The 26,948-nt window shown below is 60.2% G+C and overlaps 1 protein-coding gene across 2 annotated transcripts in view; it reads right to left on the minus strand.

Annotated features, from left to right (window-relative positions):
- Positions 1–1,959: 1,959 nt before the first annotated feature.
- The window catches only part of RNF157 (ring finger protein 157), a 64,093-nt gene continuing 39,104 nt past the window's right edge, over positions 1,960–26,948 (minus strand). Inside the window, exons 4-19 of one of the 2 annotated variants that reach the window (XM_081110328.1) lie at positions 26,482–26,628; positions 25,487–25,604; positions 24,659–24,725; positions 24,363–24,406; positions 23,931–23,978; positions 20,988–21,059; positions 20,181–20,340; positions 19,965–20,077; positions 17,300–17,538; positions 16,101–16,209; positions 13,765–13,876; positions 12,912–13,111; positions 12,321–12,383; positions 11,120–11,168; positions 9,254–9,364; positions 1,960–4,599 (exon numbers count right to left, since the gene is read on the minus strand). In XM_081110328.1, coding sequence (XP_080966454.1) covers positions 4,478–4,599; positions 9,254–9,364; positions 11,120–11,168; positions 12,321–12,383; positions 12,912–13,111; positions 13,765–13,876; positions 16,101–16,209; positions 17,300–17,538; positions 19,965–20,077; positions 20,181–20,340; positions 20,988–21,059; positions 23,931–23,978; positions 24,363–24,406; positions 24,659–24,725; positions 25,487–25,604; positions 26,482–26,628 — 1,774 coding nt within the window. In that variant the 3' untranslated portion in view covers positions 1,960–4,477. Of the gene's footprint in view, positions 4,600–9,253; positions 9,365–9,965; positions 11,169–12,320; positions 12,384–12,911; positions 13,112–13,764; positions 13,877–16,100; positions 16,210–17,299; positions 17,539–19,964; positions 20,078–20,180; positions 20,341–20,987; positions 21,060–23,930; positions 23,979–24,362; positions 24,407–24,658; positions 24,726–25,486; positions 25,605–26,481; positions 26,629–26,948 lie in introns of those variants that run through there. The other variant, XM_081110327.1, reaches the window with a different exon arrangement.

The following is a 26,948-nucleotide window of genomic DNA, read 5'->3' on the forward strand; positions in this document are numbered from 1 at the left end:
GTCTGCGGGGACTCTCCGAAGGGGCGGTCAGCACCCACGGCTGAGCCCCGGTGGCCCGCCGCGCTCTCCGGCCCGCTGACTCCCGCGGCTCCAGTTACACCGCCTCCCGGACGCGCGCTTCCATCCCGCGACCTGGGGGCCGCCTCCTCCGAATGCGAACGTGGGGCCTGCGGGGACCGCGGCGGGAGCTGAGCCTTTTCCCACCCCCGGGGGCGGGGGCGTGGGGGGGGGGATTCCTCTCAAGTCGTCCCGCAGCTGCGAGGGTGTTAGGGCTGAGGTCTGGGAAACAGGACCGACCCCCGCAGGGACCGCCTCGCTTCATTTCCTCTTCGAGGTGGAAGAGGTTATTAGCCAAGTGAAGGGAGAGGGTAGGAGCATTCCAGTCGGTCCCGTTCTCCGCAAGAGCGGGAAGTCAGACACCCCCACCCCAACACAGGGGAAGGGGCGAGGGAGCCCGCGAGGGCAGGACGACAGGGCGGGGGCCCGGGAAGGTGGTCTGATCTTTGAAAAGGGATATTCGGATGGGAGATCAGGGGAAGGAAGGGATCGGGGCGGAAAGCCAGGTACCCCAACGCCGCAGAGGCCAGTTTCCAGGCCCACCACTTGCTGCGGGACGCACGGAAGAGCGCGCTGCCGCCCACCTTCCGCGGCCCGCAGACCTCTCAGTCCCTTACCTGGCTCAGAGCGCAGCCCGGGCTAAAGGAAGGTTCTGGAAGAAGTTACCACCACCCCCGCGGCTCTCTGCCCTCAGCTTGAGGGCCCCGCCAGCACCCCTCGTCGTCCCCCCAGCCTGAAGGCGCCTCTCTGAGCGCCCGCGGCCCGGGACCCGCATTAAGTAGCCGCTCCAAAGGCTTCTCCTGCTGCCATGGCGACGCCCCGCCCCCATAAACAGCTTTCGCTGCTGCCATTGGTCAGCACGTCTCCAAGGTGACCGCGGGCTCTTGCCACTCTCTCCGGCGGTAACTCTCTTGGAACTCCCTCCTTTTGCCTCCCTCTCCCGCGCCACCCAGGCCCCTACCCGCCCGCGGCCCGCGCCTCGCATTCCCGCCCGAGGGGCGCGCGCAAGTTTCGGAGAAGCGCGCGGCTCGGCGCTCCTGCCGACTCGGGCACCCAGGGGAGCCGTTCCCCCCAGGACCCGCACTCCCGCCCTGCCCCCTCCTGTCCCGGCCGCACCGAGGCGTCTACGGCTCCGGGGACGCAGCCCGGGGCGCGGGGCAATGCCCAGAGCGGGCTCCGACTCGGGAACCGTGGGCTGGGGTCCCAGGGCCTCTCCTCCGGGCTGCGAGTGGCACTTCCTCGCGTTCCGCGGCCTGTCCCTCTCTGCCGATCCCGTGTCGGCTCTGGTGCCCGCGGCAGGTGTGACTCTCCGATGCCACCTGCCGCCCAGGTCCGCAGCCATGGCCCGCCCGGATCGCAGACGCACCAAGGCGGGTAGGGTCATCCCTCCCGTTCCCGGTAAGCGGCTGCCTCCCCACCCCTGACATTCCAGAGGCTTCTGCGGAAGTCCTCCCTCCTTCCCAGACACCTGAGGAAGCAGACCCAGCGGGTACAACTCAGAGAAGCCGCGGACTTCCCAACTTCTCCCAGCCAGACCATTTAACCCAACAATTCCACCCCCTTTAAGTGACAGGGCCTGTGGCCCTCCCGCCCCGCCCCCCGCCTCCCTCGTGTCACCAGCTTCCCTGCTCTTCAATTATGGAGGAGCTGCAGTGTTGGGAGTTCTCGGGTTTAAGGACAAGGGTGGGGCTGAGGGCTCCTGGCTCGGGCCTCTGCCCAGGCGCTGGAGGGCTGCGGAGGGAAGCCAGTGCCCAGGGGATGGCACATCTACTCCCTCCCAGGGGCATGGCCTCCCCTGCCCCTTGCCCTCGCCTCCCCCCCACACTCTCCCGTGTTAGAGGTAAAGGGGGCGGGAGAGTCGGACAGGAACTCTCACCAATAACCAACGGCGGCAGCAGCGCTCTCCTTCCTTGTAAACAGTTTTATTCCGTTTTAAGAATCATGCAGCAGCCCATGAACACCGCATCCCGACGTCCCCACTGTCGCGTACCCATGAGCGTAACTCCAGGGATGAGGGGTACACGGATGGCACAACCGTACAGACACCCCTGCACACAGCCGGGGTGCCGATCCTAAAGCAAGGTGAGCAGCGAGGGGGCCAGGGTCAGGTGGACAGGACCCTAGCTCTCTCCGGGTGAGATGGCTTCAAGTGTGTGGGTCTGTGCCCAAGAGGTGCCCGGCGTGGGTGTGAACTCCAGTGGGATAGAAAAAGGCTCTGCCAGGAGGCCTGGATCACACCACCTGGAGGCTGTGGGGAGCTCAGCCCCCTGTGGTAGGAAGGAGCGACCGGCCTCCAGTTAGCCTATGCCCGTCCATTCTCTCGGGGGCAGCGGCCTTGTCCCCTCTCAGGCTGAGGACTAGCCTCTGGGGGCGATATCTCTGCTTGCCAACATCTGAATGAGAACAAGGGGGGGGGCAGAGGACAGGAAGTGATGGAAAAACAAGGACTGAGGGGCCATCCTGTAGCCCAGAGGTCTTGGGTAGGGAACCAGGGCTTAGAAGAACCTTTCTGAGCCTCTCTCCCCCTGGGAGAGGACACAGACCCCCAGAAAGGGTGACGGTGATGGCTTCCTCTTAGCGTTCCTGGCCCCTGTGGCTGCTGTTGACCTGCGGCTCCTACATCTCAGGTAACACTACACCGTGAAGGCAGTGCCGGGAGCACAGGTGGGTCTGTGCGCCTCTACCCGAGGCTGAGGGAAGCCCCCTTCCCTGGCGTTTCTGGGGCTCAAACTTGGAGGAACTCAGGGAGTGGGGTTATTGCTCAGATCTCAATAGGAAAGGGGCTGGGACTGGAAGAATGCCGGGGGCGGGGAAGGACATGGAGTGGGGCCTGAACCAGTGGAGTCCACGGCAGGATTCCAGAGACGGCGGACGTGGGAACTCAATCCAGAAGCTTCCATTCCGGCTTGGCTCACGTGGCACCTGTCAGAACAGCAGGCTCCCCGACCAGGCAGAGCGTGAGCCACAGCCACTGGACGGCGGGGGGGGGGGGGGGTCCTGCTCACCCGGCCGTGCAAAAGGCCGCCGGAAGGGTGCCGAGCGAGGGCTTGGGGCTCCCTGGGAGGCTTGGCAAGGGCCCCGAGAAGCTCTTCCGGGTGACAGTTCCAAATCCTAAGACAAGCCATCGGACGGGCATAGCCTGGGCTCCACGCCTCAGCCTCACACATTGCTGTTTACAGCTCTGCCTCCCAAGCCCGCGCTCGACCACCTTTTCCAAAGGCCAACAGACAAAGCGTCTGTCCAAGAGCCGAGGACTCAGCAGAGCCAGCGCCGAGAGGGGGGACCCAGCACTCACGGTCCCGGGCAGCCTTGCTCTCGCCAGCTTTTGGGCTGAGGGGGGGTGGGCACGTGACTGGAACACTCTCTCTAAGTCTCTAATGAGCCTGTGGAAGGCAGTCCCTCCCCTTGCCCCTCTCAGGCTCAGGAGGACTAGAAGGCAGGGGGGCGGAGGGGGGGAGGACATGGGGGGAGAGACTCCCAGGGGTGAAGGCCCTGCCTCCTGCCACCAGCGCCCAGCCCACTGCCGGCCCCCAGCTCAGCGCTCTGCACAGCTTCTTTGGGGAGTCCTGGGTACCAGCTGGAGGGTCCCTGGTCCACCCCCCTCTCAGCCTGTCTCTTCAACTACGAACAAACAGGGGTGGAGACGGGGAAACGGGTAAGAATACCACTGGACAGGGCCAGAGTGATGACAGCTCCACGCACAGGACAGAGGTGGTCACAAATGTGTTTTGAAATGTCACCTTAGGGTGGTGTCCCAGGCCTTCCCGGATGCACCTGATCTAAGACCCTCCCGAGGGCGGTCCTGTAACTGGGAGGGGAGGGGGCGCGTGTCTCAGGTCCAAGGCCTCCTCTCTAAGCAAGACACTCACATGAGGCTTAGACTAGCTCGCCTGCTGGAAGCAAGAACTGTCTTTTCAACCAACCGTCTGGTGGGCTGGTACCATTTCTCTTGTCCTTGAAGGAAACTCCGCATACAGTGCAACATGGCTTTGCCTTCTCACGTGTCTCCCTCAAATCCACCCTGAACTGGAGGTTTCAAATTGGAGTTGCTGTCCCTGACACACGAAAACACCTGCAATGCAGCCGCTAAGACTCCGAGCCTTCTGGTCTACCCGCCACGGAGAAGAGAGATGCTCGAGACGCCAGCCTGTGGGCTGTGGCTCCCCTGAAGATCAAGATACAGTGGGAACGTTCCAGAGGGTCTCTGAGGAGGAAGGAGGCCTCCAGCCCCTTCGGAGAGGGCCGGGGTCCTGGTGATGGAAGGCTGGGGGCTGGGAGGAGCAGGCTGGCCTCCACGCCCAGCTCCCACATGGGTGTAAAAGTCTCCACGTGTCCCGCTGAGGATGCCCAGGAGGCCATGGTCCAGTGAGTCCAGGATGGGATGCGGGGACCGGAGGAGGCTCTGGCCTGGGGCGGGCTCTCAGACGGCCAGAGGCCCCCACACGCAGCGCCCGCTCTCGGCATCCTCCAGGCTGCTGGACGACCGGCGCCGACGCCGCGGGTGCCGACGACTGAGCGCGTTGTCATCGGCCTGCCAGGTGCCTGAGGAGAGAGAGGAAGGTCACAGGTCCCTGGGTCTCCAGCAGGGCAGCCGGGAGCTTGGCATGGAGGCTGGCAGGATGCGTGTCACCTGAAACTCTGCGTGTGCGGCCACAGCGCGGGAGAGGGAACGGGAAGTGGGCGGCCCTGCCCCACGGGGCCTCTGAGCCCCATGACAGAGGGACACGCAGGCTGTTTCGCGCTTCGTGGACTTGCCCTGGGACCCCCTTTAGTGCCTTTTTTTGAAGTCAGCCCACGTGCTATGCTGGACGAGAAAGAAACTGGGCCCAGCTGAGCTTTCCTCCGATGGGAAGAAGTGTTTGCACCCTGAGTGTCTGCTGGGGGGGGCAGGGCGGGGCAGGAAGTGACTGGCTGCCCAGCAGGGTGCTAGAGGCATGGGGGGGGCAGTGCCATGGCTTCAGCACCCCGTCCCCACACCTGCCGCTCTTCATCTTTTTGATCTGAGCAGCCGCCGAGGCTTGCTATCCGCCGGTGCCATCCACCTCAGGAGGCACTAGCCGAGAAACTGAGGGTCCCATAGGTGTCACCCCTAAACTCCTCACCCTCCCCTCAGGTCCCTGCGGCTCTTCTCTCTCCAGCTCTTCTCTCTCCTTCCTCCAGCTCTTCTCTCTCCTTCGCACTCTGCATCCCACCCACCACTGCCCCTCCCTTCACTCCCCAGGCTGCCTAGCCTGCCGCCAGGATGGCTGGGCTCCACTCCCGGCTCCTGCCTTCCGGCCCGCACGAGCTTGCGGACTGGGTGAGGTCATGGGGAGAGCGCTGAGCGGGCGCCCACTAGCAGAAGGTGCACAACAGCTAGCACCCAGGCTCTGTCCCCGCACGCTCACCTCCGCGCATCTCCCCCTGCCCGCCCTCCCTGTCCACGGCCCGGCTCCACCCGTGCAGGGAGACGCTCGTGGACAGGCAGGGCCAGGCTGCCCACAGCGCAGGAGGAAGACCTAACTCGGGACTCCGAGCAGCGGAGCCCCCACCCGCTCCACAGGCCCGGCCAGATGAGGCCCAGGGGGTCGGAGGGCTCCCCTGCAGCCCGCATGGACGCCCCACTTCTCACGCTGTGCCTGGACCACCTCCTGAGCAGGGCCGACCAACTCTGCAGGGCGGGGCCGAGGTTGGCTGTGCTCATGTTTGAGGGGGGACACTCACAAATGTGGGGGGCCGGCCGCAGGCTAGGCCAGCCAACCACACCCTCTGGCGGCAGAGGCTCTGGGATTAAGCGGCATCAACTGCTTATTTCCAAGAAACGTGCTGGGCGATAATGCTTTCAGGGCTCTGATAGTCGGGGAGGTGGGCCCCGGGGAAGAGGGGTGAGCAGAAGGGAAACCCTCAGGTGTCTCACACCCAGCCGGAATTGGGGGGCCGCCGGTCCCTGGGGTACCGGCGTCGGGGATGGGGGTCAGCAGCTCCTTCCCTGCGAGGGCGGCACTCTGCGTGCGCAGGGCCAAGAAGGGAAGGCGAGGCCGCCCGTGAGGTGGAGCCCCGAGGCGGCACGAGCTGTGTCTTGTACACAGTGGGGTGGGTCGCATACCTAGTCCTCAGGGTCTAGGGGGCAGGACTCCGGAGCTGCGCTGTGCGGTGGGAAAGACCAGAAGCAGATGGTGAACAGGAGCGAAGACACACACGCATGCACAGAACAAAACGGCGCCGCCCGCCCGAGACCGCGGGCCCGGCTCCTGCTGAGCTCACACGAGCCCTCGCCACAGACACGGCCATTCCAGAACCCTCCCGGGCCGACACCGCTGCCTTGGGGCGGCCTCCAGACTCTCCGGCTGGCGGCGCTCTCCTGGGGCTACCCATGCGCCTGGGCTGCCCTTTCCCTACAGGGGACGCTGCCTCCGCTGACCCGGGCCAGGGGCCGAGCCCGGCCACAGAAAGGAACCGGGATGCTGGGGAGACTCCGGCCAGAAAACGGGGCTCAGAGGTTTAAACTCTCAGGGGGAGACAGGTAAAGGCGCTTCCCTTCAATTCCTGTTTGGGGGACCCAGAAATGGGTGAGTGGAGAGACCTCTAGAGGCGGATTTGGGGAGCACGTTCAGGGCACCCCTTTCCTGAGGCATCTGGGGTGTGCGTGTGTGAACTGGCTGTTTCCTCAGTATCTACCGAGTGCCGCCTTCCCCAGGAGCCTCCTGGTCTGGGTCACCCACTCGCCTCCACAGGCATTTTCAGTTTCGTTAGCTACGCCCACGCTGCCCGATGCGGCCGTTCAAAACTGCAGTGATTCCAGGACTGAACCCGTCATCTTCGCTCGTTCCATCATCAACCTCCCAGAGGCTTTCGCTGAACGACCGCTGGTCGCCGACCGCTGCCACCCGTGTGACAGCCTGTCCGGTCCCCTGGACCCGCCACTCCTTCGCTGGCCTGAGAGTTCCCAGCTGCTCACCCCGCCCCGTCTGCTTCGCTGCCCGCCCTTGGTGAGCAGAGCCTCTCCAACAACCTGGGGGCACCCTCCGCCCCTGGGCGTCCGGCCCGAGAACCCCGGAGGCTGCTTAGGGGACGAGAGGCTCAGAGACACAGGTGCCCTGTTGGCGTCACTCTGACGGGGACCTGTGTGGGCCTCGCCACCAGCTGGCTGCGCCTCCGGCTGAGCACCGTGAGCATGGAGGGTGATGGGGACAAGAAGAGTGGGGTGCCCCCAGCTCTGCTTCTCATGGGCCCTTCTCGAGGGGAGCACCCTCTGCTTGGAGAGGGAAACAGACCAAGGGAAGCCTCCTGGAGCCCACAGGCCCGAGGAGCCCGGCCAGCCGGTGGGGAGGGACCTGGGGATCTCCATCGTGGGATGAAGTTTGACCTTAAGGCCGAGGCCCCTCCATCCCAGGGGACCTACCAAAGCGGGTACGCCTGCCACGAACCCCGCGGACGCTTCCGGGGGATTCCCCAGCACTGCTCCCCGCATGGTGCTCCCGGCCGGACCAGACTCCTGAGAGCCCCGGACCTCTGGCGAGGGGACAACGGACAGACATCTCAAGCGCTCACACCGAGTCCCTCTCCCGACAGACATCACAGCGCTTGGTTTGGTTCGTGTGTCTGGTCTCAGCCGTGACCCCACTTTAATCTCAGGTCCCCACAAGGAACCCCAGGGGTCCTTCCTTCCTTCCTTGTCTCACTTCCCTCCCTGACCCCGAGAGCGGACTGAATGTTAACCAGCAGGCTGGCCGCAGGGTGAGGAAGAGGCGGAAGCAGAGGGAATACGCTCGCATTTCCAGCAGCTTGGTTGGCTCCAACAACTCCCAGCAGCTCCCTCTGCCAACAAGTGGGGGAGAGGGGGGCCCTCAAGGGGAGCAGGAACCTAGACTCTCTCGCACGCACGCACACCCAGTGAGCCGACACACAGCGGAGCGAGGGCAGAGATGCCATCTGCGGCCGGACCAACCCGCCCCAGGACCCTTGCACAGAAGCACCCCCTTTTTCTGGAACAGGAATGGTTATATCCTCCCAAATAGTTATTTTTTCTTGGAAAAATCCTAGTCTATGGAACACGGGCCCTTGCCGGTTAGGGATGGAACCGAAGCGGGAGGCACTGGGATGTGCGCAGGCCCAGCAAGCGCAGGGGCGGGCGGCGTAGCCGGAGGACAGTGTTGGCACAGAGCGGACGTGAGCCTCCACACACAGCCTACAGGACACCAGAGAACCGAAAAAGACGCGGAAAACAAACGGACAGACAGAAGCGAGGTGGGGATGGGAGGCAGGAAGTGACGTCCAGCCCGGCCTGGGTCAGCCCTCGACCCAGGAGCCCGGGAAAGGCCGGAGGGCGCGCCTCCGAGGCCCCGCTGCCTGCGGCCCAAGCGTGCGGACCGTGTCCTTCCCAGGCCGATGGAGCGTGGCAACCACAGGCGGCCGTGTGGCCCCAAAGCCGTGGCCACTTGGCGGAACGCGTAAAGCACTGGACCACGATGCCAGGGGGCTGCTCTGAGGCTGAAATGTCTCCATTTCAGGGGCCGGCGGAGCGATGACGGAGCACACGTGTGAGGGACAGCGTCTGCCGTAAAACCCAGAGGGCAAGTCTGACCGAGTCCACGTGGGCAGGCCCGGGCTTTGGAGAAGCGGCTCGGGGAGCCCCCACGTGGGCACAGCGGGGGGAAGAGGGCAGCGCGCGCCGGTTGGTACCGCGGCTCCTCTGCAGGAAGTCGGCCTGGGTTCCCGGTAGTGTCGTGAGGAAGAGGAAGGGGCCCTGACAGCCCTGATGAAATGGAAGGTTAGGGCTCCAGGGGGCACGGCCACCCTCCAGCCCTGACCTCTCCTCTGGGATCCAGAGCTGACAAGTACAAGGCGCCTGGTCCCCCAAGCTCACGGTCACGGAGCCCCTCGCTCATGGAGAACACGCTGGCTTCACCTTCCTGCAGAGGAGCCACGGATGCCGGCTGCCTTCCACACCGCCTGTGGGGGACACAGGCCAGGCCGCCCACCATGGGATCTGCGAGATCGCGATGGAGGGCCCGTCAGGAAGACGGGGAAGATGGGAAGGAGAGGGAGAGCTGCTCCCTCCTCCCGGCCTGACCTTCGCCCTCGGGGCACACACTTCCTTTCAGCAGCAACTTCTGCAGGAGCGGCAGGGCAGGAGGTGGGCGCCCCGGGGTGAGAGCAGGGGTGTGAGCAGGGGAGCGACTCCCACCAAGTTCACGTTCAGCAGACTGCCACTCACCGGGTAAGCAGACCTCAGAGCACAGCTTATTGTCCAGTGCTTTCACGCTTGCGATGTCAAAGTCATTGTTATTGTCACACTCCATGCCTAGAAACGCGCACGTCCTCTGGCCTGTAAGGGAGTTCACGCAGTTAGACGGGCGCGCTGGATGCGTCTCTGCTCTGCTGTCCTGAACATAAACATCTTAAGGATGGAGACAAACAAACCGAATCATGTGTTTAAAAAAAAAAAAAAAAGACAGTAATTAAGTGGGTAAAGAGTGGACAATAAGGAATGTAACTGTGTGTGCATGTTCGCGTTCTCGACCTAGCCTGCCCTTTCCCTCACTGGCCCCTTTCCAGCCATTGTTCCGCAGGAGCCGGAGCCTGGGGGAGGGGAGCTCTGCCAGGGGCGGGAGGAGCTGGGGACCCGCCGCAGAGCTGCCCTACTCCTGCCTGTGTCTGTGGGTGCTGTCGGGTGTGCTTGTGACCACAGGGCTACCAGAACAATCGCAGGTCTCGCAGGTTCCCTAAGTTTGCATGTCAAGTCAGAACCGCCACATGCACCAAGTTAGGATCCATCTTCTTATGGGACTTTATGAAATTTGTTATCTTGAGGACGTTTTAAGGGGACTGGCCAGAAACCTACGGACATGCGAGCGGGGAGGTTAGAGTTTTAGCAGTTATTTTTTTCAAGCTCCCTCTTTCTTTTTTTTATATTTTATTGATTTTTTACAGAGAGGAGGGGAGAGGGATAGAGAGAAACATCCAGAGAAACATCGATCAGCTGCCTCCTGCACGCCCCCTACTGGGGATGTGCCCGCAACCAAGGTGCATGCCCTTGACGGGAATCAAACCTGGGACTCTTGAGTCCGCAGGCCAATGCTCTATCCACTGACCCACACCGGTCAGGGCTAGCTCCTTCTTTCTATTGTATTTTATTTCCTGCGGAAAGGGAAAGGAAGACACATAGACCCATCATGGGGGCTACACGACGTCAGGGGAGAAGCACCTGCGGCCTGAGCTTGTCGGAAGCAGATACTCGGGGGGTTGGGGACCGTCCCAAAGGGAGCCGTGACCACTGAGGTCGTCGGAGGCCCTGCCTGGCGGCCATCCCCTCCTTCAGGGCGACTTGGCCAGGCAGAGTGGCCAAGTCCGCATGCGCACCCTGAACTCCCCAAGCAACGGCCAGCGCTGAAGCAGAAGCGATGAGGGTGGCGTCTGCACCCCGCGGGTCGGGTCTGCTTTGGAGGTGTCCTTCTGCGGAGGCGCCTCAGAGCAGAGGGGAGAGCTGGGTTCCATCCCCTGGGGGGCCAGGCCCAGCGCCACCCCCTCTCCTCACCCCCTTCTCTGCAGGCCACCCCTCCTCTGGTCCGCACTAGAAACCACAGTGCTCCATGCTCCACCGGAGGGCGTCCTGGAGGCCTGAGAAAACCATTCCGGCGGCTACGACCCGCCCGCCCTGCGCTGCTGGCTCCTGGGATCCCTGTCCCGGCCACCCAGCCGCCTCCTTCGCTGCGGCAAAACCAAACCTGCGGCCTGAGTCCTTTCTCCCACGCGGAGGAGACAGCATCGCCGCTGCTGCCCTCGGGGCACTGAGAGTTCGGGGGACCCGGCTGGGGGCCGGAGCGGGAAGGCAGGCGTGGGAGCCGCCCGAGAAGCTTCGGGCGTGTTCCACGTAAAGGGGGAGCCGTCCTCTGCTGCACCCCCCTCCCGAGCGAGCCGGGCGGGCACTGCGGTCCTCGGACAGCCCATCCCACCAGGAAGGTGACCTTCCCCGGGGCGCACGCTGAGGAGTGCCACCCGCTCACGCCAGGGCCCCCTCTGCGCCCGTGAAAGAACACCCGGGGAAGGACGGCTGAGAGGGAGCCGAGAGCAGGTCGATTACCGTCTTCCTGTGTGGGGGACCCATCGTCTTCCTCCATGACGTCATTGCCCTACAACAGAGGAAGGCGCTTGAGGCTACGGAGCATAGCGGGAGCGCAGTGGGCCTGGAACAGCGCGGGTCGGGGTGCCGGCCAAGTCTCCGCCGGCCTCTGCCCACAGGGCTCCCCAATGCGGACCCGAAAGACAGCCGATTCCAGGACAAGGCAGCCCGAACTGTGCTGAGTAAGGGCCAACTGCACACTCACGGGCTGAAGCCCGAACTAGTGACCCTCACGGGTTTAACTCCAGGGCCGGCGGCGCCAGCGTAGGAGTCGGAGGTGCCCGGGAGGCCGGGCAGGGGCCAGCGGCTTGGGGAGGGACTGGTCTGGGGCGTGTTCGGATGCAGCTGGACAAGCCGGCAATAGCCTTGGTGCTGGTTAGCTTGTCTGCTTTCTAAGGTGGAAAGAGATGTCTGAGGAAACAGCGCTGAGAACCCCAGCCTCACAGAAACCCCTTCCGATCGCAAACCCTATCCAGACTCTCCTCTGAGAATATATGGCTCAAGAAGACGTTCTGGAGCAGTGGTTCTCAACCTTCTGGCCCTTTAAATGCAGTTCCTCATGCTGTGACCCAACCATAAAATTATTTTCATTGCTACTTCATAACTGTAATGTTGCTACTGTAACATGTAAATATCTCATCTGCAGGATGGTCTTAGGCGACCCCTGTGAAAGGGTCGTTCGACCGCCAAAGGGGTCGCGACCCACAGGTTGAGAACCGCTGATCTAGAGGAAAAAAGGGAAGTTCTAGAGCCGCCCTGTGACACCTTGGTCAAGGCACTTTTCACACTGGATTGTCGCCCGTCTCCCTGCCTGGGGGTACAGAAGGTGGGGGGCAGGCAGAAGCCAGGCCACTCAGGCCTTCATGGCCCCCGGGCCGGCCAGCACCCGCGACCCAGTCACCTGTGTAATAGTCACTAAGTGAATGGGGGACAAACAGGTGCTCAAAGCCCACTCCGTGCCTGTAACCCGAGGCCAGTGCCCTCTGCTAACTGGACACCCTCCGCCCCCTAGTGCAGCTGCTGTCCCTCCCCAGCACGCCTGACCCGAACGCCACCTGGGAGGATTGTTCCGGAACAGCGCCCCTCCCGTCTGCGTCCCCAGCCAGCACCAGGGCCCTCTGACCTCTGGCCGGGAGGGGCACCACGTCCCCGTGGGGGTTACCTCTGCGTCCTGCTCGTCAGCGAGGCCCATGAAGTTGCTGTCTGGAGACGCCGCCGGCATCGCCTGCAAGAGTAACAGGAATGGAGGTGCCGACACGCCGGCTCTGGGGGCAGCCAGCTCACCCGCCTCGCAGCAAACCTCAACCACGTCCTCGCGACAGAAGTGGTGCCAAGCAGCCCTGGCTGGTTTGGCTCAGTGGATAGAGCGTCGGCCTGTGGACCAAAGGGTCCCGGGTTCGATTCCGGTCAAGGGCACGTACTTCGGTTGCAGGCTCCTCCCCAGCCCCGGCCCTGGTCAGGGCGTGTGCAGGAGGCAACCAATCGACGTGTTTCTCTCGCATCGATGTTTCTCCCTGTCTTTCCCTCTCTCTCCCACTCTCTAAAAATCAATGGAAAAATATCCTTGGGTGAGGATTAACAGAACAAAAAAAGTGGTGCCGCGCAGAGTCAGGCCTGAGCGGGGAGCCCTGGGTTCTATTCCACCATTTCCCTGGCTCCCCTTCCCAGCACGGATGGGGCTCCCAGATGCCCCGGGCGCACCGCGGGAGCTGCTCGGCTATGTCGCACGGAGAGGCCCGTGCCCTGCCCTTACCTCTCCTTCCTCGGAAGCGGCCCTGCTGGCGGCCAGCGGGGAGGGGAGCGCCTCTCCCTCGTCCTCCGTGCCCGTGCCCGTGCCGGGGGCGATGTAGGAGCCGGACATGGAGGAGACCGTGTCGGTGCTGAGCTGGGAGTGCTGGCTCTGGGAGGACACCATGGACATGACCGACTGGGCCAGGCTGCTGCTGGCAGGGTCTGTGGAGACGGGAGGTGGTGGAGGAGACGGGTCAGCATGGGCTCTGGGGCTGAGAAGGAGCCGAGCTCTGCCCCTGCCCTGCTCAGCGAGGCCACAGTGGCCTGGCCTCCCCCTCACCGAAGGGGTTTTAGATGGAAGGTTTTCTTTTTTATCCTTTTTTAGAAATATGTTTTTATTGGTTTCAGGGAGGAAGGGAGGGAGGGAGACAAAGAGAAAGAGAGAGAGAGAGAGAGAGAGAGAGAGAGAGACATCAATGATGAGAGAGAATCACTGACCAGCTGCTTCCTGCACACCCCCTACTGGGCTTGAGCCCACAACCCGGGCCTGTGCCCTGACGGGGAATGGAGCCATGACCTCCTGGTTCATAGGCCCACGCTCACCACTGAGCCACGCGGCCGGGCCGGACTGAAGGTTTTCCAGGGCTCTGCTCCTTCGCATTCAGAGCTCAGAACTCACTCGGGGACCAGGGACTTGCAGGACTGGGGGTAAGACAGTGCTTGTCCCCCAGCTCGCCCCGGGGACAGCCAGTCCCTTCCCCCTCCAGTGGGGCCTGCTGGTCACCAGCTTAGGTGTTAACTCGCTGCCCAGGGTCTGTCTGCTCCGGAGGAAACACAGGGCTGAGGACTGCCGCCCTCCCCGCTCCCTCGCGTACCTTCTGGGGAGGAAATTGTGGAAGAGAGAGGCGTCCCCGTGCAAGACGACTGGTCAATGGCCCCTGATGACGACAGGGTGAGATTCTCGCTGTCTGGAGTGACGCCACATTCCTGGGCAACAACGGAGGGAGCGCAAGTCAAACACGGCGAGGGCAGGAGGAAGGGCGAGGGGACACGGGGAGGGGCCGAGGTCCCCACGCCACGGCCAGGACATCAGGACTTGCAGGGCCATCTCTCTCTTGTCACCACCGTCTCCAGCCCTGGCCCGGATGCTGCTCCCAGGGGAGGTGCAGGCCTCAGTCAGCTCATCCTCCCGCAGCACAGCATCTGCCGGGCCCACAAAGACGGGGCTCAGGTGACAGAGGCCGCCGGCAGCTGTGACACGGGGACGCCCAGGTTCCCGGGATGAGAAGCAGCTTTCCTTCCGAAGGGAAGGGACGCAGAGCAGCAGAGGCCGCCCGCCCACCCGCCCACCCCCGGGCCCCCCGCTCGGATGTCGGGTTAGTTCCAGCTCAGTCGTCTCACACAGCAGCCCCTTCCCCGGCCCGCCCTGCCCTGACACCCCACCGTCCGCCAGCTGGGCCAGCGCCCCCAGTGCCCCCTGCAGGTGCCAAGTCCTAGGGGTTCTAGCTCCACAGCCCATTCTCTTTTCTCCAGGCCGGCGTGCTTTTTTTTTTTTTTTTTTTCAAATGATAAGAGGAAGCTTATTTAGAAAGTTACAGAGGTAGTTCAGGTGAGCCAGCGGGGCTTCGTAGGCTCAGGACACGGTGACGGAAGCAGAGGAGGGCCCTTGGACGGGAAGGGGAAAGGCCACGGTGAGGTACCAGGGGAAGAAGAGGGGATGGGAAAGGCGCAGGCATGCCCCCCCCAGAGGGAGCAGGAGGGAGAATGTCTCTTTTTTTAAAAAATATATTTTTATTGATTTTAGGGAGGGAGAGATAGAAACATCAATGATGAGGATCACTGATCGGCTGCCTCCTGCACGCCCCCTACTGGGGATCGAGCCCACAACCCAGGCACGTGTCCTGACCAGGAATCAAACTGTGACCTCCTGGTTCGTAGGTCGATGCTCAGCCAGTGAGCCACACCGGCCGGGCCCAGCGTGCTTTTGTGATCCCAGCTCTGGGCTCCCTCCCACCCAGGCTCAGTCTGTCTCCCCCTAATCCATCAACTCTGCCCCAGCAGGTGGGCCTTCAGGACACAAAGCTCTCACGGAACCACTGACCTGCTCAGAGCCTGGACGTCCCCCCATCCCCAGCGTCTCTCTCCCTTTTCTCTCCATTTCTAAGAATCCCCACGTCTAGCTCCACGCCCGCCCTCTCTCACACTCATGGTTTTCTTCACGCGCCATCTCTCCCACCTCTGGCCCAGCGCTGACGGTCCCTGCCTTGGGCACACTTGTCTCCTATCGTTAAATTAATTGATTCATGCATTCATTCAAACCACACTTAACTGAGCAATGACTCTGTGCCAGCCACTGCACATGTCCTGTCCCCACTAGTCCTCAAGCTCCTGAGGGCGGACCCCGCTGTCATCTCCGCCTGCTCCCGGGCCCAGCTCACTGCCTTGCCGAGAGGGGGTGCAATGCGCCTGTGTTACCTAGAGCCTGTGAGGGAGGCACAGGCAGGAAACCCCACCTCCTTCCCTCCACCACACGTCCTCCCAGCATGTCCTGTGCCCGTACCCTTTCCCCGGATGCCTGCATCGCTGGCTCTTGTGCCTCCCTCGGTCTGTGTTCATGGGCCACTCCGTAAAGACAGCAACCCCACCTCTGGCCTCCTCTGCCACAGCGAACACAGCGCCCTCTGACACACGTTTTTCACTTACTGCCTTTCGGGCCACCCCCACCCCACCATCAAGAACATAAGCGCCACCAGGCAGGGCTTGACGGTCTCCTCTCTGCTGCTGTCCTCGGCAGACGGAACAGCGACAGGTAAGTAACAGGCTCATGAATAAATGAATTCAACGAAACCTCTGCCGCTGTCTCAGAGAGGGTTCAAAAGGTGTTTGGAGGCCTGGCCAGTGTGGCTCAGTGGTTGAGGGTCGACCTATGAACCAGGGGGTCACAGTTCGATTCCCGGTCAGGTCACGTGCCTGGGTTGCGGGCTCGATCCCCAGTGTGGAGTGTGCAGGAGGCAGCCGGTCCATGATTCTCTCTCATCACTGATGTTTCCATCTCCTCTCCTCTCCTCCTTTCCTCTCTGACATCAATAAAAACGTATTTATAAAAATTAAAAAAAGGTGTTGACGAATGAATGACAGCAGGTGGACCTGACCGGGAATCCGACACGCACTGGAGTCCGACCCCCACGAAGGGGAGGGCGGTGCAGGCTACCTCTCCCGGCTGCTGCGGGGCCGGCCGCGGAGAGAGGCGCGTCTCCGAGTCGCTGCAGGAACGCTCGTCCTCCTCCTCGGGCAGCACGGAGGAATTCTGGGAGATGGACCTGTCGGAGGGAACGGCAGCTGGGCCGCTGGTCGCATGAAGAACCGCACGTTCCCACCAGACCCCGCAGGAAGGGCGGACCGCGCGGAGCACCCCAAGCCCTAAGGCGCGGGGAGGTGGGCAGAGCACCGGGAGGGACGGAGCCCGCTCGTGGGCATCAGAACACCTGAGTTTTCTCGTCAGCTTCTTCCATAACTTGTGTGTAAACTTGGGGAAAATCACTGACATTCCTGCTGTCTTAATATTTTCATCTATAACAGGGGTGGGGAATGTCCGGCCCGCGGGCCGTGCCCTTGAAGATCTGCGGAATCATTTGGTCTGGCCCCGCCAAGGCAGTAGGAGTGAGTTAATTAAATGTTTGACCAGATACAGCAGCTGATTTTTAATTTTGCATGGCCCAAGAATGATGCTATAAACATCCAATGGCCCCTGGCAGGGAAAAGGTTCCCCACCCCTGGTGTATAAGCCGCCTTCCTCGATGCTACGGCAGGAAGCTTATCAGTCTGGGCCTCGTTGGGTTTAAATGCCTAAAAGATACAAATCCCAAGGTTGCTTTAGTCTTCAGACTAAATCAGTGATGGCGAACCTATGACACGCGTGTCAGAGGTGACACGCGAACTCATTTTTTTGGTTGATTTTTCTTTGTTAAATGGCATTTAAATATATAAAATAAATATCAAAAATATGTCTGTGTTTCACTATGGTTGCAAATATAAAAAAATTTCTCTATGTGACACGGCACCAGAGTTAAGTTAGGGTTTTTCAAAACGCTGACACGCCGAGCTCAAAAGGTTCGCCATCACTGGTCTAAATGATGCCTTAGACCCCATCGCCCCCCCAACAGAACGCCGAGTAGATTTGTCTATCTGGTCCCCCTACGTCTGCGCCTGCCATCTTACCTTCCTCTCCTAAGGGCCGGGGTAAGCTCCCCCAGGGATCAGCCCAGGTCTTCCGGGAGAGGAGACGCTCTGGAAACAGCCCAGCGGGCCCCCCCTGCCCAGGCACCCAGGTGGGGAGCGGCGCTGAGGAGGTGGGGGATGGCTGGGAGCACCCCACCAAGGACCCCGGGCCCACACGGGCGGGCGACTCACTTGGAGAGACTCCTTTTGAGCTTGAGTCCTTGGCTGCTGCCCTCGGGCAGGCGGTCGAGCGGGGAGAGCGTCCTGACAGGGGGCAGGTGGCCGTCGCTGCCGTAGGCGGGCAGCATTCCTGAGAGGTGGCCGTCGCCCAGCACGTGGAGTGGAGGGACCGCGGGGGACGGGGTGAGGGGCCCGTTGAGGGCCTCCAGAAGGGACACCACTTCATAGCCCGGCGGGATGTTCTCGGAGGACTAGGGGGATCAGACGGGTGGGAGAGTTCATTAGCCAGACCGCGTGGCTCAGACCAGAGGTCCCGGTCCGATTCCCGGCCAGGGCACACGCCGGGGCTGCAGGTTCAAGCCCCGGTTGGGGTGTGTTGGTTGGGATGTGTTGCGGGAGGCGACCAATCGATGTTCTCTCTCACAGCGATGTCTGTCCCTTTCTCTCTCTCTAAAATCAATAAACATATCCTCGGGTCAGGATTAAAAAAAAAAAAAGTAGAAAGGAGGGGGGCAAACCATCAATAATCAAGCCACCCAAAGGAATAATTTTATTAGCATTCTGTGTATTTTCTTCCCATTTCCCCTGTCCTGTTGGCACAGCTACAACCTATCTGTGAATAACAACTTCATATCCCGCGTACGCCACCTGACACAGATGTTTTCCGTCACACGCGTCCCCTTCTCACCGACACCGCCAGCTCTGGTCCCGCCGGGGCTGGCTGCTCAGCCGTGTCGACATTTCCGACTGTGAACGGTCTGAGGAATGTCCTAGTGCGTGAATCTTTTTTCAGGTGATTTTCTTGGTATTAAATTCTTAGGCCCTAGATTACCTCGTATGATTGTGTGTAAGGCTCTTGACATACACAGCCTTTAAAAAAAATTTTTTTTCAACGATTTTTCTAGTTTCACTCCTCAAAGCAGAACAGAAAACCTACTTAGTTCTGCCAGCCTGGAGTGTCTTTAAAGAGGTTTTTTTAACTTGAAAGGTGAAAACGGTGTCTCCCATTAATTCGGGTATTGCTGGTTTTTAATGTGGCCGACGCCGAAAGCAATGGCTGCTAACCTGCGGTGCTTCCTCTTCTGAGAACTGTGTTTTGAAACCCTTTGAACATTTTTATCTGTTTTATTCACAGGAGCTACCGCCGAGACACGGGCTTTCCTCCGGTGTAAATGTCGTGAAGACATTTTTTTTTTCTTTAAATGGGTGGTTGTTTGCCTTTCAATTCTGGTCATGTGTTAATCATGTGAAATTCAAAAAAATTTTTTTAAAGCTCCTATGTTCTGTTTTTATTGTTTTTGTTTTTAGAGAAAGAGGCAGGGAGAAGGAGAGAGAAACACTGATGGGCTGCCTCCTGCACGCCCCCCATTGGGGGCTGAGCCCACAACCTAGGCATGAGCCCCGACCAGGAATTGAATTGGTGACCTTTCGGTGTCTGGGTCGAGGCGCAACCACGGAGCCGCATCAGCCGGGCTGAAGTTTAAATTTGTTACGTGGTAAGACGTGCACCGTCTTTGTCTGTCCTGCTCCCCTTTAAGCTGAGCGAGGCCCCTCCCGTCCAAGGGCCACCGGAGAGTCGCCGGTAATACGTTCCAGCCCTTTAACGTTCCGCTTGGGTTGCTGTGTTTGCAGCACAGCTCACTGTGACGCCAGGTGCCGTCTGTGCTCTGCAAGGAGTGAAGCTACACTGGTTTTCCTCCCCGACAGCGAAGCCGTTATCGCCGTGCCGCTCACTGGATGGGACGGCGAGCGTGGGAATCTAAAGGAAGTCGGTACCTGCTGCGAGGCTTCACCCCGACACCGTGCCTCGCACCCCCGAAACGGAGGAGGTTACCTTCATACGCTCGGCTTCCAGCCCCGGACCCCACCAAAAGGGATAAAGGAAACCAGTGACCGCCCGGCCAGTGTGGCTCAGTGGTTGAGCACTGACTTATGAATCAGGAGGTTACGGTTTGATTCCCGGTCAGGGAACTCGATCCCCAGTGTGAGGTGTGCAGGAGGCAACCGATCAATGAGTCTCTCTCATCATTGATGTTTCTATCTCTCTCCCTCTCCCTTCCTCTCTGAAATCAATAAAAAATACATTTTATTTTATATTTTTATTTAAATATATTTTATTGATTTTTTTATAGAGAGGAAGGGAGAGGGATAGAGAGTCAGAAGCATTGATGAGAGAGAAACATCGATCAGCTGCCTCCTGCACACCCCCCACTGGGGATGTGCCTGCAACCAAGGTACATGCCCTTGACCGGAATCGAACCCGGGACCCTTCAGTCCGAAGGCCAACACTCTATCCACTGAGCCAAACCGGTCAGGGCAATAAAAAATATATTTAAAAAAACCCAGAAAAATAAAAAACCAGTTACCTCCTGCGAGGTCTCAGATAATGACAGTAAACTGTATCCCAACCTAAGACGACCACCCCCTTGCTTCTGCTTGGGGGAGTCCCGGAGAAAGGGGGGCTCACAGGGGGGAATGGGGGAGGCTCTAGGTATGGCCACCATCAGGACACCAAATCCCCAACCTTACACTACAGGCTGGTCTCAGGCAACAGGGGCTCACCCAGCTTACTGCCCCCGCCCCCGCAAAGGCATGGAAATGAGGGGCCCAGGGCGAGAGGAGGCAGCGAGGAGACCTCACTGTTGGCTTCACGGGCGCGGTTCTGAGCCCAACTCACCGAGGGCTCCTCCGAGTCGGAGGTCTGGGAGGAGATGATGGGGTTGAAGCTGGTCGGGGACAAGGGGCCCAGCTTCTTCCTCATGGCTCGGATCTGCAGCAGCGCCCGGAAGGCTGCGGAGGAGGAGAGGGGCCGTTAGGCCTCGTGGGTGCGGGGGTGGGACAGACACCGCCACCCCTGCCCCGCGGCCGCCCAGCCCGGACCCGCGGGGCTTACGCAGGCGGCAGATGGGGCAGTTGCTGGCCTGGTAGCGCAGGGTGTCGGCGCAGGTGTTGCACAGGCAGAGGTGGCGGCAGGGCAGGATCAGGGTGTCCCGCACGTCCGAGAGGCACACCACGCACTCGGCGCTGTTGTCACTCACCTCGTCCTCAGCCACCTGCCGGGGAGCGGACACTGAGCCAAGGACAGACGCACAAGGGATGGGAACAGTCCGGCCGGCGCAGCTCAGGGGCTGAGCATCGACCCATGAACCAGGAGGTCAGGGCACAGGCCCGGGTTGCGGGCTCGATCCCCAGTGGGGGGCGTGCAGGAGGCAGCCGGTCCATGATTCTCTCTCAACATTGATGTTCCTCCCTCCCTCTCCCTTCCTCTCTGAAATAAACAAAAATATATATTTTTTAAAAAAGGAACAGGAACAGAAGCTTACACTTACACCGCACTTCACAGTTTACCCAGTGCGTCCACACACTTGGTGTCACTGACTCCGGGAGCTTCTCTCCAGCTCACACTGCGAGGCTGACCTGCCTCTGACCGGCTGGGCCGTGGGGCCGAGCAGACCCCACGGGGAAAAAGATGGGTTTAATGATCAGTGTCCGGAAAGCCCAGCCGGCTAAGGGGGGGTGGGGGTGGGGGTCTCAGAGACTAACCCAGAGCGATTTAAGGACAGGCATCTGAAACGAGGGGCGGGAAACACCCTCTGGGCCCGAACTGGCTGCGAGCGCGGTGCCCGGCCTCCCGGTCCCGGTTGCCCGGGGCTCCTCGCTGCCCCTCGGGAGGACAGGCAGCGCGCCGGGCGGCACTCGCCTTGGCATCCTGCGTGTTGTACTTGTTCTCGATCCCGTAGATCTCCTGGAGCAGGTAGCTGACCCCGTCCACCTGCACAGCAAACAGAGAGTTCCAGGGCAGGCTGACCCTCGCACAGAGAGGCGCGGCCACACACGCCCCGCCTCGGCGACAGGCTGAGGGCCGCGGGTTCACGGCGGGGACGACCGAAGGCCGGGACAAGCAGAGGATGCTTTTCTCCACGGCGGCTCTTGTTGAGAAGCAAAACCAGCTGTTTGATTCCCCCCCCCTACCCCACCCGAACAGGGACACACACGCTCAGACTGGCATGCTCCTGCCCTCCCCGCACCATCGCCCGCGGCGAAGAAAGGGGAGACCAGAACGGGGCGGGAGAAGATGCAGCACAAGTGACCTCAGCTACAAAATAAACGTGAGGTCCACACGTCGCAGGGAGAAAGGAGTGGGAGAGAAAGACAGAGGAGAAGAAGTGGGTAAGGGAAAGGGGGAGGGGAAGACGCAGAAGGGAGGCATTGGAGGGGAGGCCGACTGAGCCCCTCCCTCGCCACGGAGCTGCCGTCTCCAACAAGCAGCAAAATCACCCTCTAGCCAGCGATGGCGAACCTTCTGAGCGCGGCGTGTCAGCATTTTGAAAATCCCTCACTTAACTCTGGTGCCGTGTCACATATAGAAATGTTTTGATCTTTGCTACCATAGTAAAACAAAGATTTGTATTTTTAAAAAATATATATTTTATTAATTTTTTTACAGAGAGGAAGGGAGAGGGATGGAGAGTTAGAAACATCGATGAGAGAGAGACATCGACCAGCTGCCTCCTGCACACTCCCTACTGGGGATGTGCCCGCAACCCAGGTACATGCCCTTGACCAGAATCGAACCTGGGACCTTTCCGTCCTCAGGCTGACGCTCTATCCACTGAGCCAAACCGGTTATGGCAAGATTTGTATTTTTTATGTTTATTTTATATATTTAAATGCCATTTAATAAAGAAAAATCAACCAAAAAAAATGAGTGTCATAGGTTCGCCATCACTGCTCTAGTCCTTGTTTCTTTTCTTTTTTTAAAATGTATTTTTTATTGATTTCAGAGAGGAAGGGAGAGGGAGAGATAGAAACATCAATGATGAGAGAGAATCATGGATCAGCTGCCTCCTGCACGCCCCCTACTGGGGATTGAGCTCACAACCCGGGCATGTGCCCTTGACCAGAATCGAACCTGAGCCCCTTCAGTCTGCAGGCCGACACTCTATCCACTGAGCCAAACCGGCCAGGGCAGCCCCCGTTTCTTAAAACTCCAACTCCAACACCCAGGCTCACTCCCACGAGTCTGGGCCCCAGCAGTGCTGAGGCTGGCCCGTCCCTGGCTTCCCTAATCCAGGCCCCGCCCCTTGGCCTGGACTCTGAATTCATCCCGAGACCTGGCCTGTCACCGATGTCATATCCCACCCGCCAGTCTGACAAAGTCTGTCACTAATGCAACTGTAGCTACAGAAAAGCCGTTTTCGTTGAGCTTCCCCAGCCAGCCAGCCAATCCAGGCAGTACCTCCTCCACCTCTCCTACAGCCTCTCTTAAACCCGGCGTGGCTCAGTGGCTGAGCACTGACCTATGAACCAGGAGGTCACGGTTCGATTCCCGGTCAGGGCACGTGCCCGGGTGGACCAATGATTCTCTCTCATCACTGACCTTTCTCTCTCCCCCTCTCCCTTCCTCTCTGAAATCAATAAAAAAAATATTAAAAACCTGTTCCAACTCAGTGATTATGTTAGAAAGGACGTATCAACTACTTTACACCACGGTATTATGATTAGTGACCTCACTAAGAGGGGAGAGCACTTAACCCCCCAAAATGAATAATGCGGCATTTCAGATACCATCCCCCGTGGGCGGGGCTGCCGGTGTCCCGGGCACCACTCCGCGCTCCTCACCCTCCATGGCTCTCCTCCTACTTCTGCAGGAGGGACCGGGTGGCACTCCGCTGGGGCCAGGACGTCTAGCGGACACGTGCGTAACGGCCGGTCATTCTGGAAGGGGGCAGCTGGCTAGCGAGCTTGGGGTTTTAGAAAAGCACTGGTGGGGCCCCAGCCGGTGTGGCTCAGTGGACAGAGCATCGGCCTGCGGACGGAAGGGTCCCAGGTTCGATTCTGGTCAAGGGCACATGCCCGGGCTGTGGGCTCGATCCCCTTTGGGGGTCAGGAGACACCGGGTCAATGATTCTCTCTCATCATGGATGTGTGTGTCTCTCTCCCTCTCCCTTCCTCTCTGAAACCAATAACAATATATCTAAAAAAGCAAAGCGCTGGTGGGATCCGTGGAGGCGAGCGCTCTGACTGGCCCTGGACGGGACCACAGCACTAAATCCTTCAGCCGACGCGCGTCAGGCCTGGCATTTCGGATGAAAGGACTCCTCCCTGAACCTAATGTCGAGAGACAAATCTCGTCCTTTCACTCCTCACGCCCTTCGCTCAGATCCCGGCTGCGCAGCGCCAACAATTCCGGGGCAGTAACGACAGCAGAGCCCAGGTCCTTTCAGGCCACCCACGTAGCTTCCAACCCACAGGAGCACACCCTCCTTTTCCCCTTTGATTTAAAAAGGGGGGGAGGAAAGAAGAGTGCTTAGCAAAAGAGCAAAAAAGAGGGGAGGGGGGAAGAGCTGGCGTGACTCAGTGGCTGAGCGTCAACCTATGAACCAGGAGGTCATAGTCCAATTCCTTGTTAGGACACCTGCTCGGGCTGTGGGCTTGATCCCCAGTGTGGGGGGGCCTGCAGGAGGCAGCCAGTCAATGATTCCCTCTCATCACTGATGTTTCTATCTCTCTCCCCCTCTCCCTTCCCCTCTGAAATCAATAAAATTATATTTAAGAGAGAGAGAGAGAGAGAGAGAGAGAGAGAGAGAGAGAGGAGAGAAGAGAGGAGAGGGGACGCCAGCAGCCCGCCCTCAGGACTCACCACTTGCTTCTGCTTCAGGGGCTTGACACAGAAGGTCCCGTCCGTGTGCTGCAAGGAGAACAGGGCAGTGGTGACCAGGGCGCAGACCAGGCAGCCCCGTGTTCACTGCGACTTCTCTCCGCTGCACGTGGCCTGGGGGCCCCGCCGCGGGGACTGCAGGCTCCCAGGGCGGGCAGGGCCTTTCCAGGTCTGGTCTGACCCTTCCCTTTGGAGGAGAGGAAAGGAGGCCTCGGGGGGGAAGGTCAGGCACAAGTTGGTGGCAGAGCTGGAGCTCGGCCCTGTGCAGCCCCCAGTGTGGTGATCTCCCCACCTCCCCAGCCCCACCTGCTGGGCCAGCGCCACCTGCTGAGCTCAGGCAGCGGGGACCAGGCTGCCCGTCCTCCCGGGAGAGCTGAACCTGTGAGGTGAGGCCCTGGAAAGCCACTCACTCACCTTCTCGAAAGTGCCCAGCAGCACGTGGCAGTGGCCGAAATACTCTGGAAGGAACGAAGGCACAGGATGGAGAAGGAAACCAAGCGACGCCCCCGCCCCCGCCGCCGGTCGGCCCTCCCCGACTCCCCGCGGCTCGTGCCGTCATGACGGGCGAGTGATGGCACCCGGTGCTCCTGTCAGCCGAGGGCCTCGGGAACAGGAGTGGGGAGGGGGTGCAGACACTGCCTGACACCCACGGAGGCCTTGGGCCACCCACGGGCAGTGTGTCGGCAAAAGAAGACACAGGGCGTCCGTACCGTCTCCTTCGTCCACCACCGCATGGACCACCAGCGGGTAGACCTCTCGGTCCAGATCGAAGCCGAGCTGGCGGGAAAGCAGAGGGAGGAAGAACAAAGGAAGCTCATGTTGCCATGGCGCAGGGCCCGGCGGAAAGGCGGGCGTGGCCAAGGACCGCATCTCTGCGGGCGGCGGGGCTCAGGGTGAGCACCGACCTAGGAACCAGCAGGTCACAGCTCGATTCCAGGTCGGAGCACCCGCCCAGGTTGTGGGCTGGATCCCCAGTGGGGGGCGTACAGGAGGCAGCTGATCAATGATTCTCTCTCATCATTGATGTTTCTATCTCTCTCTCCCTCTCTGAAATCAGTCAATCTATCTATCTATCTATCTATCTATCTATCTATCTATCTATCATCTATCAATCATATAGGCTCCCAGGGTGGGTAGGGCCTTTTTAGATTCTATATGAATCTAAATATAGATTCTATATGAATACACACACACACACACATTTTAAATGAACCTCATCTCTGCTCCTCCACAACCTCGTCACTACCCATGTCCCGCTTTAAAATCTCCTGGAGGCACAGGGTTGTAGCCTCCCGGTTCTTTTCTCTGAGCTCGGATTTCTTGAAATGCCCCGGGCTAACGGGCTAGTTTGGAAGAGGAAAGTTTCGAGGTTGGGCGCATCCTTTCGGGTGTGAAGGCGTTACAAGGCGAAGGTGAGCATGGCCTCTGAGCGCCTGGCAGGCAGTCCCTTTGTGGCTGGCCGTGGTCCTAATGAGCTCCCGGGCCCATCCGGCCCTGTGGGGAACCTGCCACGCGTCCTCTCCCCCCGGGCGGCTCACCTCCTCGTCGGCCCACGCGGAGGGGTCCACGGTGTGGGAGGGCAGGCAGAACTGCTGGCACACCCCGCGCTTGTAGTGCACCGTCTCCGACTGCAGGCTGTTGTCTTTGGGGATGTAGCTATCGACCCAAGTCGGGAGCAAAGCAAGAGTCAGTGTGAGGCCCAGGGGCCCTGCCGTTTCCTCCCTCACGCCTGCGCTCAGCCGCCCACAGGCGCCGGGAATGACACCTACGGGCCAGCCTCCTGTCACCTACGTCCTCGGCTCGGCTGGGGAATGCGATTAAGCTCGTCTATGCAGCCCCCGGCCACCAGGGTCGCTTCACAGGGTTCCAACAGCATCTTAACGACCCGGAGGCCCCACTGCCACCTGCCACGGCAGCCACATGGCACAACTTAAAGGGAAACGGGCAGAAGTGGGGTCTCTGTGCCCGGCCAGCGTGGCCCAGTGGGTGAGCATCAGTCTATGGACCAGGAGGTCACGGTCCGATTCCCAGTCAGGCAGGGCACACGTCCCGGTTGCACTTCGATCCCCAATAGTGGACAAGCAGGAGGCAGCTGACCAATGGTTCTCTCTCATCAGTGATGTTTCTATCTCTCTCTCCCTTTCCTTCCTCTCCAAAAAATATTTTTTTTAAAAAAAGAAGTAGAGCCCAGCCGGTTTGGCTCAGTGGATAAGAGCATCGGCCTACAGACTGAAGGGTCCCAGGTTTGATTCCGACCAAGGGCACATGCCTAGGTTGCGGGCTCGATCCCCAGTAGGGGGTGTGCAGGAGGCAGCTGATCAATGATTCTCTCTCATCATTGAAGTTTCTATCTCTCTATCCCTCTCCCTTCCTCTCTAAAAATCAATTAAAAAAATATATATTTTTTTAAAAAAAGAAGAAGTAGGGTCTGCAGAAGAAAGTCCACGTTCAAGAGCCAGATGGCGCCTGTGAGCGCATGAGGCATGGGCCCTGAGCTGGCCGGGGCAGAGGCGGCTCCCCAGTCCATCCGTACCTGGCGATGCCGTTCTGGAACTCCTCGGTGGCCTGGTAGTAGATGGTGATGGCCACGCGGGCGTCGGTGTCGAAGGTGAACTCCACGTTGTAGTGGACTTGAGCTCTGCCGGCCTCGGCCCCAGGGGTCTTCACCTCCTCGGCGCACCTACAAGCACCCGGCCTCAGCGTTTGGCGGGAAGCAAACCAGCATTTAAACGGTATCCCTTTTTCAAAAGACTAACAAACTGTGGGCTGCTCTCCGGTCCTCAGCCCCGCCCCTGCCCTCCTGGGGGATGACGGCGGAGGACCTCACTGCTGCCGGGTGGGCGGGCGGGCGGTGTGGCTGATACTTCACGGCGCCACAGCCAGCGTCCTTGCGCCTTTGCCCGACTGCATTTACGTTTACTTCTCATTGGAATCGAAGGTTCTAGTCACACAGTTGACACAGTTTCCACTCCCCCTTCTGCCTCTTCAAACCTCTTTCCC

This window comes from Myotis nattereri (genome assembly GCF_964212035.1).
Source record: "Myotis nattereri genome assembly, chromosome: 16".
Classification (NCBI taxonomy): Eukaryota; Metazoa; Chordata; class Mammalia; order Chiroptera; family Vespertilionidae; genus Myotis; species Myotis nattereri.